Source organism: Schistosoma haematobium (genome assembly GCF_000699445.3).
Source record: "Schistosoma haematobium chromosome Unknown HiC_scaffold_436, whole genome shotgun sequence".
Lineage (NCBI taxonomy): Eukaryota > Metazoa > Platyhelminthes > Trematoda > Strigeidida > Schistosomatidae > Schistosoma > Schistosoma haematobium.
In genome coordinates, this window is record NW_026137118.1 from 1 (window position 1) to 17052 (window position 17052).

Sequence of the window (17052 nt, forward strand, 5' to 3'; positions counted from 1 at the left end):
ACGAGAAACGGCCTCAGTTAATTTGTTAACAAATACGTCATGTATTTCATCATGAACAAAAATACGATTTGCTGATATACAAGTCTAGGAAAGAGGAAAAATACAGGAAGCAAAAAAACACCTTGATAATTTAAATCGGATGAAAATATATCCTAATGACAAGTAGCTTACATTACAAAAACATCTAGATTGCGGAACCAACATATGGCTAACACTAGTAATACATCAATCACACTAAAGTAATTCATAATATATGTAACATGTAACAATGGTGTATAACAGCCCCTAAAAAACACATTGTGATCACTACAAGATGAATGAAATAAAATCTAACCAACAGTAAAGTATCTGATAAAGTCTAAGTGATAGCAGCTGTAAAGCAATCAATTCACTGAAGGATTTCCACAGTCATTGTACGAAAAGTATATCGTTTCAGAACTTGGTAAATGATAGATATAATATCTACGGAGTGCTTGATTTCATGCATACACATCTTTTGTGTTGAACAGGTGCAATTTCAGTATATTCCATTGTTTGTATATTCTTTATTCTATATCTGAAAAGTATTCTTCACAACCCAGTCATTTTTACCTCTTAACGTGAATATAACACACTAAAGTTATAACACGTAAGCCAACTCACAGGTTATACATTTAATTATTACTTATTAAACATTTCACAAAAAATGGCGTTTATTGAAAAGGTCTTCAGGGATAATTCATCCTGAGAATGTCCTACTTCCATCGCTTTTAAGTTTAAAGCTTTAGTCTTAAAGCAGATTCACAAAAAAATTAATAGTTGAACTGCTAATAAAGGTCAGGAAGTACTAGACAGCCGTTTCATCCCAATATAGGATAACCCAGTAGTGCGAGCCCATAATCCAACCAGGGGTCTAGCCCCGGACCTACGGGTCTCAGGAAAAACACTTAACCATTAGGACCACTATATCGGTATCTAGTAGTACAATTCTAACCTTCAATGATACTGCAACTGAGATCAATTTGTAACGAACACAACCTACAAGTTAAATTATTGCACATACGGCCACTTCAACTAAAATATATGATCATAAATTGTTCGTTGAAACTAGGAGATTTAAATAATCCAACAAAACAACAAGTGTTCTATTTCATAAAACATAATACTAATTAGGTATCGAACGGACGAACTGAATTGAATACATAAAACTTAATTTCACAAAGAAATAATAAATGCAATATGATGTACATTGCAGACTGCAAAACCTATACTCACTTGTCCAGAACAACGAAATTTACATCCTACTGCGCCAGTAACGGCTTTCTCAATATTCGCAGAATCAAAAATAATAAACGGAGCATTACCGCCCATTTCCAAAAGAACGCGTTTACCATAATTAGCAGCTTTGGCGTAAAGCATCTATTAATAAATAGAGTTAAGAAAACAGTTTGAAACTAACAACAGAAAATAAAACAGAAACGAGAACACAAAAGCAACAACAACACCAAGCATTTGTGTGAGAAGTACGCAGATGCATTATGTAGTGTTCAATTGAAGAACAGCATATTTTATTTATCTGTGACAGTTTTGGTGTTTGTTCCAATAGGTTAGACATTAACACCACTGAATGCTGGCTTAGTGGTCTAGAGGTTAAGCGTTTGCACGCGAGACCGACAGGTTTTGGGTCCGAGTCCTGCGGGCGGGGTCGTGAATGCGAACTGTTGAGGAGTCCCATACTAGGATGAAACGGCCGTCCAGTGCTTCCAGGTTTTTTATAATGGTCTAGCTTTAATTAACTCATGATTTCAAATATTAAATTACTAAAGATCTCTACGAAAACCCCCTTCTAATTTTATTGATTGGATTTATTCAAAGTGAATTTTGTTCATTGACTTTCAACTGTATTATATCATTCCGTATGGAATTAGTTATTGGATTTTCAATGCATTTTTCCTTATATTAATTAATTCACCGTGATTTTTGTTAGGTCCCGATAAAAATAATGAATGGTAACTTTGGGATCCTTTTATGGACCAAAACTAAACGCATCGTGAAATTGTTAAATAACTAAACTATTCATATTCATGTTCCTCTTATTATAAGTTTTATTTTGACCTATGAACTAATATTATACGCTTTACCATTCTTGAATTATGCCCTGTCTGTTAATCACTACTTCCCACACTCACAGCCACATTTGGCCAAATCTTGTACAAATGTTGTTTCATATTTTATGGTACGTTGTGGTTTGTTTGGTTGGTATATAAACAGAGTATGTTTGAAATACATGATTCATATTGCAGAGGCTGATATTGGTGTTCTGGACTTAACTGGCTGGACTAGGCGGAAAGCAGGACCAATCGGAACTCTAGGCTGCTCGCACGTGTTTTACGCGTACTTGATCCGATCGATAATTCACTGACCTCTAATTGGCGGTCACAAGTTATAATAATTTTGCGTTACCATAACTGGTCAGTTGATAAGATTTTGTGACTAATAATTATTATATATTTAAAAATACAAAATGATGGGAGAAATATTTCTTCTCAATTTATTTCTTTATCAAGGCTTTACACAAATTGAAGTCCATTTAACAGTGTAATGATCAGTTAATAACAGAGTTTGGAAAATTAAAGCCGAAATTTCATAGCCTATTAATTATCAAAACAAATAACATGAGAGTAAGAATAGAAATGGAAATTGGATGTAAATATAAATGTCTTTTTGTTATCTGTGATATTAGGAATAAGTAATTAGTATAACAGATGAGGTGAAAATTAGGTAATAAGATTATTAGACAGGTTACGTAAGACTTGAATTGGAAATTAAAATATGAAAAAGTCAAAGTTTGTAAAATTTTTATCAAACTAGCCAATGTGAAATATTTTGCCAATAAAAGTTAGTAGTATTGAATTACGACACAAATAGTTAATTATTTGTGCTGGATAATGAGAAAAGTTATGGTGATATTGTCTACCTCACTGAATAAGTGAAGTGATAATTGATAGGAAATGAGTAGTGAAATATGATAAACTCAATAGGAAGTATAAAAATGTATATTTCACCGAGTAAGTTTACAGACAGTGGTATATGAGGCGACAAAAGAATGGTCCCCAAACGCCCTGTTACGGCCGAGGGTGGGGAGGGTCTTCTCGAAATGCTCTTGCATAGTCACGTGCATACAACCACTGCCAGGGAATTCTTACAGACTGAGCGAGGTTGTTGTTTACGACATTGAGAGGACGAAAAGCGAATGTCCGGCAGTTTAACGAGGTTCGTGGACATCGAGAGTCCACCTAGGGGTTTGGAAAACCCTGATTCTAAACCAATGTTACACATGGGCTCCAGGATCCTGAGAGAACAAATGGCGTATTAACCCATTGTTGGTCACCCGCTTCCATGGGACTGCATCTCCTAACGTTGCTCCACTGCCTTGTGGATCAGACCTGTAGTTTGAAGGCTCCGGTTGTGGCCTCCTGAGAAAACCACTTGCCTCGGTTTGGGTACCCGAACAGTATCACATCCTATACACAAATCAACTGACGACTACTACTGGAAATATTATTCTTGCTTCAATTAGCATTCAGACAAATCACATTGACCATCATTTGATAACATTCACTTTTGTTTTTTATATACCACGTCATTTATCTACTCTTCTATTCTCACTTTATGTATTCTTGTTTTTCAGCTCATCTATGATGGAAACCCTCTTTTGGGTGGTGCATATGTATTTGGTACCTGTTTGTACCATTACTTATGTGTTCAAATAAATAAATAAGTAAATAAATAGACAAAAGAATGGTAGTAGTAGTAGTAGTGGTAGTAGTAGGTTGTAAAAAGCTAGGAGAAGTCAAACCAACACATGGCACCAGTCTATGAAGTTATTGACTGTTGGACTGAAGCACATAGGTGGGTGCAGATTATCTGATTGGGGTCCGTGTGACTATCGTAACCAATTGTTAGAGACTGGGTGACAGCTTAAAATCGTCCACAGTAGTGCAGGTGCATTAACTCTTCATGTTTCCTTAGTTTTTGGAACCCACTATTTTGTTTCCCGTTTTTAAATACATAATCTTTTCTACTAATACTGATACCGCTACTACTTTTGCTACTCTTCGATTTGACCTAATAATTTTATTTCGCTGAGATAATGTAGTGTAGCGATTTGAACCAACCCATGTATGTGTCAGATTCTACGTTACATACGACTGAGTGATTGAAAACTAAGACATTTTCAAAATAAAAAGTAAAATGATTATAATAACAAAATGATGATGTACTTAAAATATCCCAACGAGAAGAAAATTGAATTCCTATCGTTACGCAACTTAGTGAAAGTGTATTAAAATACTATTTTATTAATAAAAAATATTTTTATGCGCTCTGATCACAGGAATCCCAAAATAATAATTAAACATACCGTTCCCACTTCTGTAGAGCCAGTAAATCCAATTAAACGAACAATGGGATGAGTACATAATACATTTCCGATTTCTTCTGCTCCATTGTCATCAACTGCGGCTGTGATTACATTCAAAACACCTGGAGGTATTCCCGCTTTTTCAATACCAAGATAAGTAATAGCCAATGATGTTAATGGAGTATCTTCAGCTGGTTTAATAATTACAGAGCATCCTGAAGCCAAAGCAGCACCAACTTTTCGTGTTACCATAGAAAGTGGAAAATTCCACTAAGTATATGAAAATACATTAACATTTTCAACTTGTTAGTAAACATAAAAATCACCATAAATTACTTTCCTTTCATAATCAGTTAATTATGAAGTGATTTTTTCTAAATATTTACTTGCTTTGAATGTAGCACAGCTCTTTCTTTTTCCAAACGTATAAGAACATTTCACCATGTGAGTAAGCGAAATCATTGAAAATATTGAGAGAATAATTGTATGATAAAACTCAGTTTATTATAAGCATAATCGAATTCAAGATATCAAAATTAGTTGTAACTTGTAGAAGAAAAAATGTCAATATCTCATAATAAGGAAAGAAAAGGCAGAAAGTATGAGTAACTGCCAATTACCAGATGTGATAAATACATCCTGTAGATAACTGTACCAACGAAAGCATGTTGGATAAATTAGTCACTTGACTCCATTATTTTATTCAATGACTCCATTCAACTGATTTTCGGACTTATAAGTACATCCGGCGTTTTAGGGCCTCCTAATATTAGGTGAGATTTCAAATATAATAACTCTACATGTTTTAAACAAGTTTCATATAAAAATGTGAATAATAACGTGTTATTACTAATTCACACAAACAACTAGGATTAGGAGGGTAAAACAATACAACAAAAAGGAAGCATGATCTAATTACCGGAGTAATTACACCAACAACGCCAATTGGTTGTTGAGCAATTAGCTGACGCCGTGAATGAGAGCTTAGTGATGGAATATAAAGACCAAAAACACGTTTAGCTTCCTCAGCATACCATTCCAGAGCGGAAACACCTGACAGAACTTCATTACGTGCATCGAATGACGATTTCCCCTGAAAAATAAAAATAATACAATTTATTGATTTTATAGTCAACACCATGGACTAAAGTTAGTTAAACAATAATTGGGAACTAGAAAGCATTAGAAAGTTGCTTCATTTTAGTATAGGACTCAGTAATAAGCATCTACAACCTTACCATGGATAGAGTTAAGGACAGTTATATCCCACGGCAATCAACCAAATCGCAAAATCGCCCAGGGTCTGACAATCAGTGGAGTTGTGGATGCGCAGTGCCGAGGAGACGAATATTAGGATAAAACAGACGTCGACTGCTTCCTGGATTTCAATTAAGACTAGATGCTGACGATAAAACTTAACAACCTCGGCAAACTTCCTATACAGTTTGTTCCTCACCAAAAACCTAAAGGTCATGAATTTGGACCCCCAGTAAAGACCGTTTAGCAAGTACTGGTGAGGGGTAGCGAATAATGACGAAATAGTTGATCACTAGCAATATGATGTCTAATGGTTTTCCAGTTGATGGTTGTGCATGATGAAAACTGTGTTCAAACTAGACAAAAAAACTAGTCATCTAACTAAACAAACGTCATGGCTTTCTGAATTTTAAAATTTATATATATATATATATATATATATATATATATATATATATATATATATAATTTAACAGGAAACGTGATAGTAAATTGTAATCATAGAGTCAAAGAATAAATTCTCAGTATTAGTGTCTAAAAATGTATAAACAGACATAACAGAATATCTCACATTTTCAGCTACAATAAGATCCGTCAATGAGTCAACATTCTGTCGAATAGTATCTGCCCATTTACGTATAACTGACGATCGTTCCCCCGGCGTTTTCGATTTCCATTCTTTTTGACTGACTGAAGCTACATTGACGCTAATCTCACATTCATTCTTTGAACAAGCTGGAACCAAACCTAAATGTTCACCTGTAGCCGGATTCACAACTAGAATAAATAAATATTTACGAATATATGTAACTAGGTATGATGACGGATGAGAACAATACTGTATTTACAGGAATGCTACAAAAGTCATGCCAACTCCAATTAACCTGATACTATGGTGAGAACCAGTTTAATAAAATAATCGTTTAACCTACAGAACTTACTTTCGAATACTCTTCTGAACAACTTTAGTTGAAGGCTATTATTAACAGGATTTCATGAGTTATTTCTAAGAATCGCTTAATCAACTTTAATGTGTCTAAAGTGAGAAATTATTAGTTATCTATTGAGAATTGTTGGCCGTTAACTAATGAAAGCTATAACCACAAAGAATAGTTGTATTCAAGAGTTCATATCCCTAAGGACTACAAAACAAAAAATAAAAATCAACTGAATTTAGATTGTGAAACAGGTAAAATAACTAACCGAATATTCATCGAATGCCAGTTAGCAAAAGAATAAAACTTCTTAGAAGCTTAGACTGTGTGAACACCAGATTAGAAAATATATAGTAATTCAGTTCAGTTACACTAAGTAAAATCTTAATATTAGTATACTGTGGATTATACAACGCTCCTCCCCCTCCCCACAGAACAAGATAATTGTAAATAAAGGCAAAACCGATGAAAATAGAAATAAAATCAGCTAACAAAAAGTCAGTCAGTAACAACGTAGAACTTCGTACATCAGTTCGAGTTGCCATATCGCATTAGCACAGAGATGCAGTGGTCGATTCAAATCCCATAGTGGTAGAGGTAGTAAGAGTATAAACAGTAATCAGAAAGATTGGGGTTTGGAGATGTTATTGAAAGAGTAAAATCCAGTGAAATAAATTTGGGAAGAGAAAAAACAGACAAGGAGGAATCAGGAAATTAGAATTTGGAAGAACACAAAGAGTAGATGCACCTGCACCATTGCAAACGATTTTGAGCCATGTCATTCAGGGTCTCTAACCATCGCTGTTTTTTTTGTTTTTTTTTGCTAACAGAAAGTATTGTAACACAGTGGAAGTCAACATAGCTCAATATTCGAAACTATTAATAATTAACTTAGTTGAAGGGGTTTTATGGGAATTGACTGTTTTTAGGTTGTATTAGTCATAGAGGTATATCCTCAGTTGAAGTATTACTGAAAACTTAATGAGCTATTTTGTCCTAATATGGGACACTTCAGAAGTGTGCGCCAACAACCCCACCAGGGGTCAAGACCAACACTTTTAGATCTCGTAGCGAAAGCTTAACTGTTAAAAATAATGGGTCAGAGTCCAGTGGTATAATATCAATCCCAATTAATTTGTGATGTAGCACGGCATTTGTTTTATCTTAGTATTTCACTCCTCACATGTCTGAACTGAACCAGTCGCGACTCATTACCTCAATGATGTTCCAACTGTGATCGATCTGTGACGAACACAATCTACTAATTAATACAATTCAATTTTCCTCAGAATTCAAGTGCACGATCTTATACTCGGCTCTAAGTTGCATTTCTGTTGATGAAAGTTGATATAAATCCAATAAGTTGAGTGAGAAACGAACCTGCAACCTAATTATTGAAAGGAAAGTATCCTAACCAATAAGGAGCTGATTAACTTTTAGACGTTACGATTTACACTGCTGGATATCTTTGACCATTAAAATGCCATACAATACAGAGTGAATACGCTAAAACGAACAGCAAATACAGCCGCTGTTAGTTACAGTTTCCTGATTTTGTAATTAAACACAAATTTCACTACCCGTTCGTTCAAACATCACTAAATATTATAATCTATCACTGAAGTTTTAATACTAGACTGATTTCAAGTTTTTTTATCTAAAAAAATTTCGTTGAGTGAGAATAAAATATTATGAAACATTATAATATTACAGTGCTCTACAGGGATAACTTTTAAAGATCAACCCTAGAAAAGTAATGTACGAAGACAAGTTTATGTAGTCCTGAATGATAGATAAGCATAATTTCAACGAAAATTTAAATTTCTTTGAGGAAATCCGCAAAAAGTAAACAAACCCGAAAACGCTTTTCCAGACAAGGAAGGTTCCCATCTCCCCGAATAGAATGCTTTGTTTTCTGGAACTAACTGGCCCCAAAATGGTCCCATCCGACTGCATGATAAACTTAGTTTTACACTGGGAGTATGTAATACATTTGATTTCGCGAGCCACCATTTTCGCACACACTAACACAGAAAGAAAACAAAATTACATGTCTTTCTATCGATACTGAAACTGAATAGCAAACTGCAGATACATTTACTGGATTCTTAGCCGTGTTTTCGCATGAAGACAAGTGATGCTACTTGGTTACTGAAACTGAAGCAGTCGAAATGTGGTTCGAGTCCATCACCCAGTTCTTTCAAATACCGATACAACTAACTTATAGACAAAAATTGCAGCGATGTGATTTAAGCACAAGATTTTCGACTACTAGGCGTAATGCTTAGGCTTTGCTCCACCAACTGTGACTTGGGAAGTTGAGCAATACTACTAAACCGGACAGTCAGTCAGCTACAACATAGGACCAGGCACATATATGCATCGGTCCAGGTTGCCATACCTCATTAGCACAGCAAGATGAACACCGGATTCATAGGAGTGGTTAGGTCAAAGGTGGTAATATATAGGAGAAAGATTGCATATAAGGATACAGCACAGGAAGAAGGAATTAGTCCGTAGAAAGAAAGATATGAAGTGATTTTAATCTTTTAGTTTAAGGGAAGACAGGGAGTGCATACACCTACGCCATTGTGATCGATTCTGAGCCATGTCACCCAGAGTCTTCAACCATCGGTTACGAAAGTCACACGGACCCCAACCAAGTAGTCTGCATCTACCAACATGGCTTAGACAAGAGGTTAGTGTCTTCAAGCACTGATGCCACGTTTTGATTTGGCCGCCCCTAATTCTCTTCCAACCATCTCTAACACCCGTTAGCATTGTATGACGTGGTAATCGGTGTTCAGGCATACGTAACACGATGAAGATTCACAACCTCATCAACTGATTTACCACCATTACCTAATACCCTGCGTCTAACCTCACTATTACTTACTCGGTGATCCCAACAGACGCCAGCAATATTTCTAAGGTATCTGTGGTCAAATACTAGTAGCTTACGAGTGTCTTCAACTCTTAAAGGCCATGTTTCGCTGCCGTAAAGTAAAACAGAACGGACTGCCGCGCAGTATACTCGTCCTTTTATTGATAAACGGATATCTCGCCTTCGCCAAAGGTGACGTAAGTTGGCAAAAGCCAAGCGAGCTTTTCGAATCCGTGCTGAGATTTCGTCAGACACCAACCCATTAGGGCTGATCAGACTTCCAAGATAAGTGAAGTTGCCAACACGTTCGACTATTTCACTCCCTATCCTTAGTTCAGGTGTTGACGCAGACCAGTCCTGAAGCAACAACTTGCATTTAGAGGGAGAGAAGCGCATTCCAAACATTCTGACATTGTTGCTCAGTGCTACCAAAAGACTCTGCATTTTATCAGCGTCTTCACCAAACAGGACTATATCATCTGCGTATTCTAAGTCGATAAGTGGACCTCCTGGTAGGAGATCAATACCCGAGAATTCAGTCGACGAGAATGTTATTTCCACCAGTAGGTCTATGATGAAATTAAACAGAAATGGAGAAAGTGGACAGCCTTGACGGGCACCACTTGAGGTTGCAAAGCAGATGACAGTTCGCCATAAGCCCTGACTCCACTGATAGTGTTCGAGTAAAGAGCCTTTACAAGGTTTATGTACTTCTGGGGTACGCTTTTCAATGATAAACACTGCCACTAAACCGGACAGGAAACGTGTAGCTCAGTAAGATATATAAATCCGCACTTAATCATTAGATCGTATTACATTACATCAATCCATTTTATTGCTGTTCATCAAAAATACGTAGAATAATTGTAAGATCAGGCAGACAAGCTGTGATTGAGTGTGACTTCAGGAAAAAATTAGGTTTACTTTCCAAAGAGACCAATAAAGACTCATGACCAGTTTATTGGAAATATGTATTCATAAATTACATTTTGGTGGTGTTTTGTTCTCTGAGCTGGATGGTTTGGTCGTGGAGCTTTCATCGTTCTTCTGAACGACATCATCAGAACAAACTTCAGATAGAAGTGAAGTATTCGAATTTCTCCATATGTGTTTCACAGCTTGTTCTGTGCACCTCGATGTTGATTGGTTCTTGTTGACCTTACATTTATCATTGTTTACTTCTTTGTTTTGGTTGTGTCTCCCATTGGTTTGATTTTTGTTCCTATATTTATGCATGATTTTCCTGATTGGTTGATAAATTGGATTGATTTCAATATGCTTGTTGATTGCTGATTGACTTGAGTGCCAGGCTTCTAAAAATTCTCTGGTGTTTTTGGAGTTTCCTCTGTCTAAGATTTCTGCATTTTCCCAATCGAATGAATGTCCGTAGTTATCCACGTGTATTGATATAAGTGAAGAGATATCATGGCGTTTGACTGCTAATTGATGTTCATGTAGACGTAGGTGGAGGGGCGTCCGCTTTGTCCGATGTAGTGTTTGCCGCAGTTGGCACAATTTATTTTGTAGATGATGTTTGATTTGTTTTCCTTTGTTATTTCATCTTTTGGTTTGCATAGGATTGATTGTAATGATTTTGTTGGTTTGTGTGCCACACCTATCCCGAAGGTTTTCAGCAGTCTCGTTGTGGTTTCTAATATTCCTTGTATGTACGGTAGGGTGATCCTTTTGTTGATTTTTGTGCTTGATTTGGGTTCTGATGCTGTGTGCCGTTGGTGCTTTTTGATGAAGTTGATTGGGTAGCCGTTCTTTTGAAATATGTCCTTCAGGTATTTCTCTTCATTTTTTCGTGCTGCCAGTGTGCTGCAGTGTGTCCTCGCCCTCTTGAACAATGTGTGTACGCAGTTGATTTTGTGAGCTCTGGGGTTGTTGCTATTGTAGTTGAGAATTTGATCTGTATGGTTGGGTTTCCTATATACTTGAGTTTCCAGTTTTCCTGTATCGGTTCTAGTGATCAATATATCCAAGAATGCTAGTTGGTTGTTTGACTCCTGTTCCATTGTAAACTTGATGTCGTTGAAAACGTTGTTGATCAGTTTGTATGTGTTTTCCAGTTCATCCTTTTTGACGATGACAAAGGTGTCGTCTACGTAGCGCATCCAAACTTTTGGCTTGATCACTGGTAATATCGTGGCTTCTAGTCTTTGCATCACTGCTTCTGCGATCAGTCCTGATATTGGTGATCCCATTGGTGTCCCTTTACATTTATTTATTTGAACACACAAACATTGATAAAGGGGCAAAAATACATATGTGCCATACAACAATAATGAGGCCAGTAGTAGTTATCATTGATTAGTGGAATGGAAGTGGTACTGTTCGGGTACCTAAACCGAGGCAGGTGGTTTTCTCAGGAGGCCACAACCGGAGCCTTCAAACTACAGGTCTGATCCACAAGACAGTGGAGCAACGTTAGGAGATGCAGTCCTATGGAAGCGGGTGACCAACAATGGGTTAATACGCTATTTGTTCTCTCAGGATCCTGGAGCCCATGTGTAACATTGGTTTAGAATCAGGGTTTTCCAAACCCCTAGGTGGACTCTCGATGCCCACGAACCTCGTTAAACTGCCGGACATTCGCTTTTCGCCCCCTCTATTTCGTAAATAAGACCCTCGCTGCGAGAAGTCAGTGAATAGGAATTACCTGTCAGTGTTCGGATTGTACTACAGTGGGGACATTCGCATGGTATCATTTAAGATTCGGTGTGAAATTATGAAGGTTACCGATGTAAGGTAAATGATCAAACCCCAATTTAAATAAGCAAACTTGTGACGTGAATAACTAGTGTCCTATTCTAATTCGGAAAGTTTGAATGACTTACAATTGATTGATCACTAGGTGGTAATCAATGTCATGTATGTTAGATCCTTCTTAGTGTAGATTTAATTATTTATTTATTTTAACACATAGATATTGGTACAAGGAGGCACCATACAAATCTCATTCGATATGTGTGAGGGCTGTGATACTGCCCGGGTGCCCAAACCGAAGCAGATCGAATACTATCGACCAAGTTGCAATGTGGCCATCAGTCTAGGTGACTCGACATTGCGTGCACTATGTTGAGATAAGATGGTGACTGGAGGTAGTCAACAGGGTTCCCTGTTGAGCCATCCTTTCCCAATGATAATTTCCCTATCTATCTTTTGATGAATACTTAAGCCAATAACAATCAAACGATTATTAAACTTTCCTTATTTTAAATTTTTTAATACATTTGTTTATTTAACCTCACTGACATCATGTATAACAAGTTTATTATCAGTATTATTATCATCCTGTAAAAATAAGTATATATATATATATATATATATATATATATATATATATTTGCGATTGTACAGCTTTGAAAATGAATTCGCCGAAAAGAGAATTCTTCGCTGAACTAATCTTACCTATTTAATGTCTTAATGGGTGTACTTCGTTTATTAAAAAACTCCAAGGACACGAGATTTTGTTAGAGTACCACATGTGATACCAGCCCTACTAACCACAAGTACCATTTTGATTATTTATTAGCGAAATGACAGTAGGTGAAAGAAAGGGGTCAATAGGATGAGTAAAGACAGTTATTTATGATTATTAAAGTGGATGTCTGGACAGTAAGCATTTACGGATTATTACGGAGGATGATAAGTACTGAACCTAAGGCACCAAGTATCCTCAAACAGCCTAAATCAGACATTAAATAACTCATGTGTGAACTAAACTACCTAATCTATATAGGTGTCGTTAGCAAGGTTTAACTTGATAATTTCGAATAAATTGAGCATCGGGTAGATTGTTAAAAATAAAATTAATATATTTGTAATATCTCGATGAGTCGAAAAATTAGGTTTTTTTTAATTCTTTGATGTTTCATAACCCAATGTATGCCACTTCCTCAGAGAATAAATAAACAAATTAAATTAACCCGTTTGAATAGTACAAAGTAACAAAGCAGGAATATTTGGTGCGATCAATCAAAAACAGGTCCGATCAAGTCAGTCATTTCATTCCGGTCGAGGTGATTTATGTGAGGCATGACTATATATTTGTGTTCATGGTAAAGGACGAAAAAATGTGACCTTTGTGGTGCGAAATGATACAGCTGAAACTGTATATGCGATAAAGGTGTGAGATGTGAATAGAATCGGATATAGTAGCTCGGAGAGATGATCCAAATCGGATGGACAGTGAGGCCTCCTTTTCTGTTGAAGGTAGTAGGATTAAGAAATAAATGAAAAGCTTCAGATACTCGCCCTTCTTTGTAGTTCGAAAAACCTTTTTGTATTATTTTGATGTTTCTAATATCGATTCGATGGTTGTTGAAAATAGCATGAACTGCTATTGTTGATTTAATTTGGAGTCTTTACAGTTCTACGGAATATTAGGCTGTTTAAGCACTCGTCGTAAGGGAGTTTGGAAAGACCACTAATTTTGCTACCACACATTGAACACGCTCAGGTGAGTTCGTATCCTTAATAAAACATGGATCCGATGCTTGGATACAATATTCTAAGTGTGGTCTTACGTAGGTGGTATATAAAGTTCAAAACATCTCGTCAAAGCATTTGAATGCTCGGAGAAGTCACCGTAAAGCAAGAAGCCCTTTGGCAACTGCTGCGTTGCAATGCGTAATTGCTTACAAGTCGTGACTTACTATTACCTGAAAGTCTGCTCATGCATGTATGGAAGAGACGCGCCGTATATAGTATACTGATGAATGTTACCGTATCCGATGAGCATGAGTACACTAGGATTAATTTCTAAGTCCCAACATTGGGATCAACTATTTGTCTAGGTCAACTTGACCATTAAAATGATCAGCCTCACTTCTTATTGTTCTTTAGATTTTGACACCATCTGCAAAAAATATTATCAACGACTTAAGAAATTGCAGTAATTCCTTGACATAAAAAAGGAAAAGTAGGAGACCTAAGACTGTCCCTTGAGTTATGCCGCTTTTGACCAGCTTCCATTCAGAGCGTCCCATTTACTATCACTCTGTCCTCGGACACATAGGAAGTTTCTTATCCATTCCTGTGCAACAACTGTTATTTCGAAGCTCGAGAGCTTCTGCATAAGACCTAAGTCACAATCCTTATCAAATGCTTTGCTAAAGTCTATGAATAATACATCAACATACAGACAATTATCTAGGGCTGCTGTCCAATTTTATTTCGCAATAAGTTGGTTAAACATGAATGCTTGTTTCGAAAGGCGTGTTGCTCGGAGGTTAACAGATTGTATGATTCTATGTGACTTAGTACCTTAAGCCGAATTATCTTTTCAAGTAAATTAACTACTATGCTGGTTAGAATGACAGATCAGTAGTTAGACACGATCTGTCAACTTCTGAAGCTTACTACTCGAATAAGTGATGTCTGGAACATTAATGTAATCACTCGAGAGAATTTTCTTAGCCTTAGTCCTCGAAATCCGGTGTTAGGTCAGACATTCACAGAAGCTTACTAGGAAAGGAATAACATGGTCCGTCGGCCCACTATGCTAAATACCCATCCAGGATGGGGATAGGAATCTGGTTAACCAAGTCGGTAAACTTCAGTTGTACAAAATTCTATCAAAAGTTAGTAGCACCCAATCTTTCTATTTTCGGGAAAACTTTGTACGAATTTTGGGTAAATTACGTAGCGGCAATAGAAAGCTTTAGGGAAACGGCACCAGATTCTCAATATATCACCAGATTTTGGAAGGATCACTAAAATGTTAGGGAAATCTCAGGTTTCCCCAATATTTCCGCAAAATCTCGCAACACTTTGGGGCTTTTCCTCAAAATCTCCCCGAGCTTTGGAGAAAACTGCAAAAATTTTTACGAATTTGATGGAAAATCCACATTTCACACAAAACAGGGAGATTGGGGATCAAATGAACGTTCTGTTATTTGATGACCATTCGGTGAGACTATAATTTATGGACGACCTTCTAGCGACGGTGAAGTGGCCTTGAGGGAACAACTTCTAATTAAGACTAAATGAGGGTTATAAAGCAGTTAGAATTCTCATTTATAGTTGATGTTTAGGGTTTAAAATTAGATTCAGGGTTTTCACCACGAACTGACATCAGCTATTTAGCCAAATGTATGAACGAATTCCGCGCCAAATTCGTGAATCATTATCTTATATCTGATTGGTTCGTCCATAAATTATAGTCTCGCCGACCATTCTTCTAAACCTTTTTAGAAGTTAGTTGACTGCAACAATAGGCAAACATACTTTGTTTCAGGAAAAATTATCTACAAACAACTCTTAAGAATGGCAGCACTCCACCTGCTTTATCACAATCTTACCCTAGTGTCACACCATCTAAAAGTCATTAGACTTTGAGAATTCGCAGTCACGCGTAAACTCAAATCAATCACTGTTGGTCACAAGGTCATAACGCGCAACATTTTAAATTAGCCGCTTAAAGTAACAGCTCATCAAGTCTTCTGTCCTTACCGGTAAGGATTGAAGGTGAAATGTCCTGGATTATTCTTTGCAATTTATAGTGCCGTGAAAATCAAATCTCACTTTAAATGTATCGAAAAGTGTTACTTTTACATATTCCGGTGGAGAATTCCATCAAATCACCACTCGACGCGAAAACCAGAACTTCAAGCGTAAACGATTTAATCTCGGTTTTTGAACATTTCTAAAATGTTCCCTCTGATGATCAATTCTAGATGGAAGGAAAAATAAGGCAGTAATTGCGAGATCATATTTCGGTATCCGGTGAGTCAGCATAAGACCACCCCGTAACCTTCGGTATGATAACGGAAATAGGATGAGGTATCTCATTATGTCTTCATAAGATAGGCCAAAGGAACTTTATTCCACTTTGCTTCTTTGACCAACTTTTCCTGGCATACTAACCTCATAAGTGAAATAAGGACTCATTGCTTGAACCTCACATTCCAGGTGTAGCCTAATAAAATTCAACTATAAAAACCTTAACATCTCTTCGTCCAAGTGATAAAATGACTCATGAATAGCCCATAAGACCTTCAAGCCTTTAGCAGAAGTAGCATTTCAGTTACTTGTGGTCTTTAGATCATTGCCTTGATCTTTAAAATCCGTTACTTCAGGTGAAACAATCCCACTTATTGTATAGGGATGTGGATCATTTAATTTATTTATTTACATTATAGCACCCTTGTTATAATTAACTTCGAGTGACCTCGTATACATCCACCCAACCAGCGAACTTAAATCATCCTCTTATATTACTGCATATGACATGTGTGGGTCTCCAAATTTGTCATTTGCAAAAAGTAGGCTAAACTCCGCCTGAAGTCCCTACGGGGCTACTGCCGGTCCCAAGTACGGGGTTAGCGTCCCCATCCCGTAGAAAACTAACTCGCTAAAAAACGCTAACCAGAAAAAATTATTCAAACATAAAAAGTAGGATAAAAGACTTCGCTACATCTGGCAAGTCGTACAATTGTAGTTTGGTTCGGTATTAGTACTACTCTGTTATTAGACCTAATCCAAAATTGTAGATTTGTCATCGCATGACTTCCTAATCTACAAGATCTTATGTGGAAGTCACATCATTGTCTACACTGGCTCGTCGT

The 17052-nt window shown here is 36.7% G+C and overlaps 1 protein-coding gene across 2 annotated transcripts; it reads right to left on the reverse strand.

The window, feature by feature from the left end:
• Window positions 1-214: 214 nt before the first annotated feature.
• Window positions 215-15902, reverse strand: ALDH5A1_1 (Succinate-semialdehyde dehydrogenase, mitochondrial). 2 transcript variants are annotated; one of them, XM_051215389.1, is made up of 6 exons: window positions 15787-15902; window positions 8450-8618; window positions 6231-6436; window positions 5322-5495; window positions 4403-4672; window positions 215-1398 (listed from the first exon to the last, which is right to left on the reverse strand). In XM_051215389.1, exons 1-6 carry the CDS (start codon window positions 15811-15813, stop codon window positions 1195-1197), a joined length of 1050 nt encoding a protein of 349 aa, XP_051063958.1. In that variant the 5' UTR covers window positions 15814-15902; the 3' UTR covers window positions 215-1194. The 2 variants fall into 2 exon arrangements, with proteins under 2 accessions (XP_051063958.1, XP_051063957.1); XM_051215390.1 differs by lacking the exon at window positions 15787-15902 and having other exon boundaries at window positions 215-2630; window positions 4403-5495; window positions 6231-10849.
• Window positions 15903-17052: the final 1150 nt, after the last annotated feature.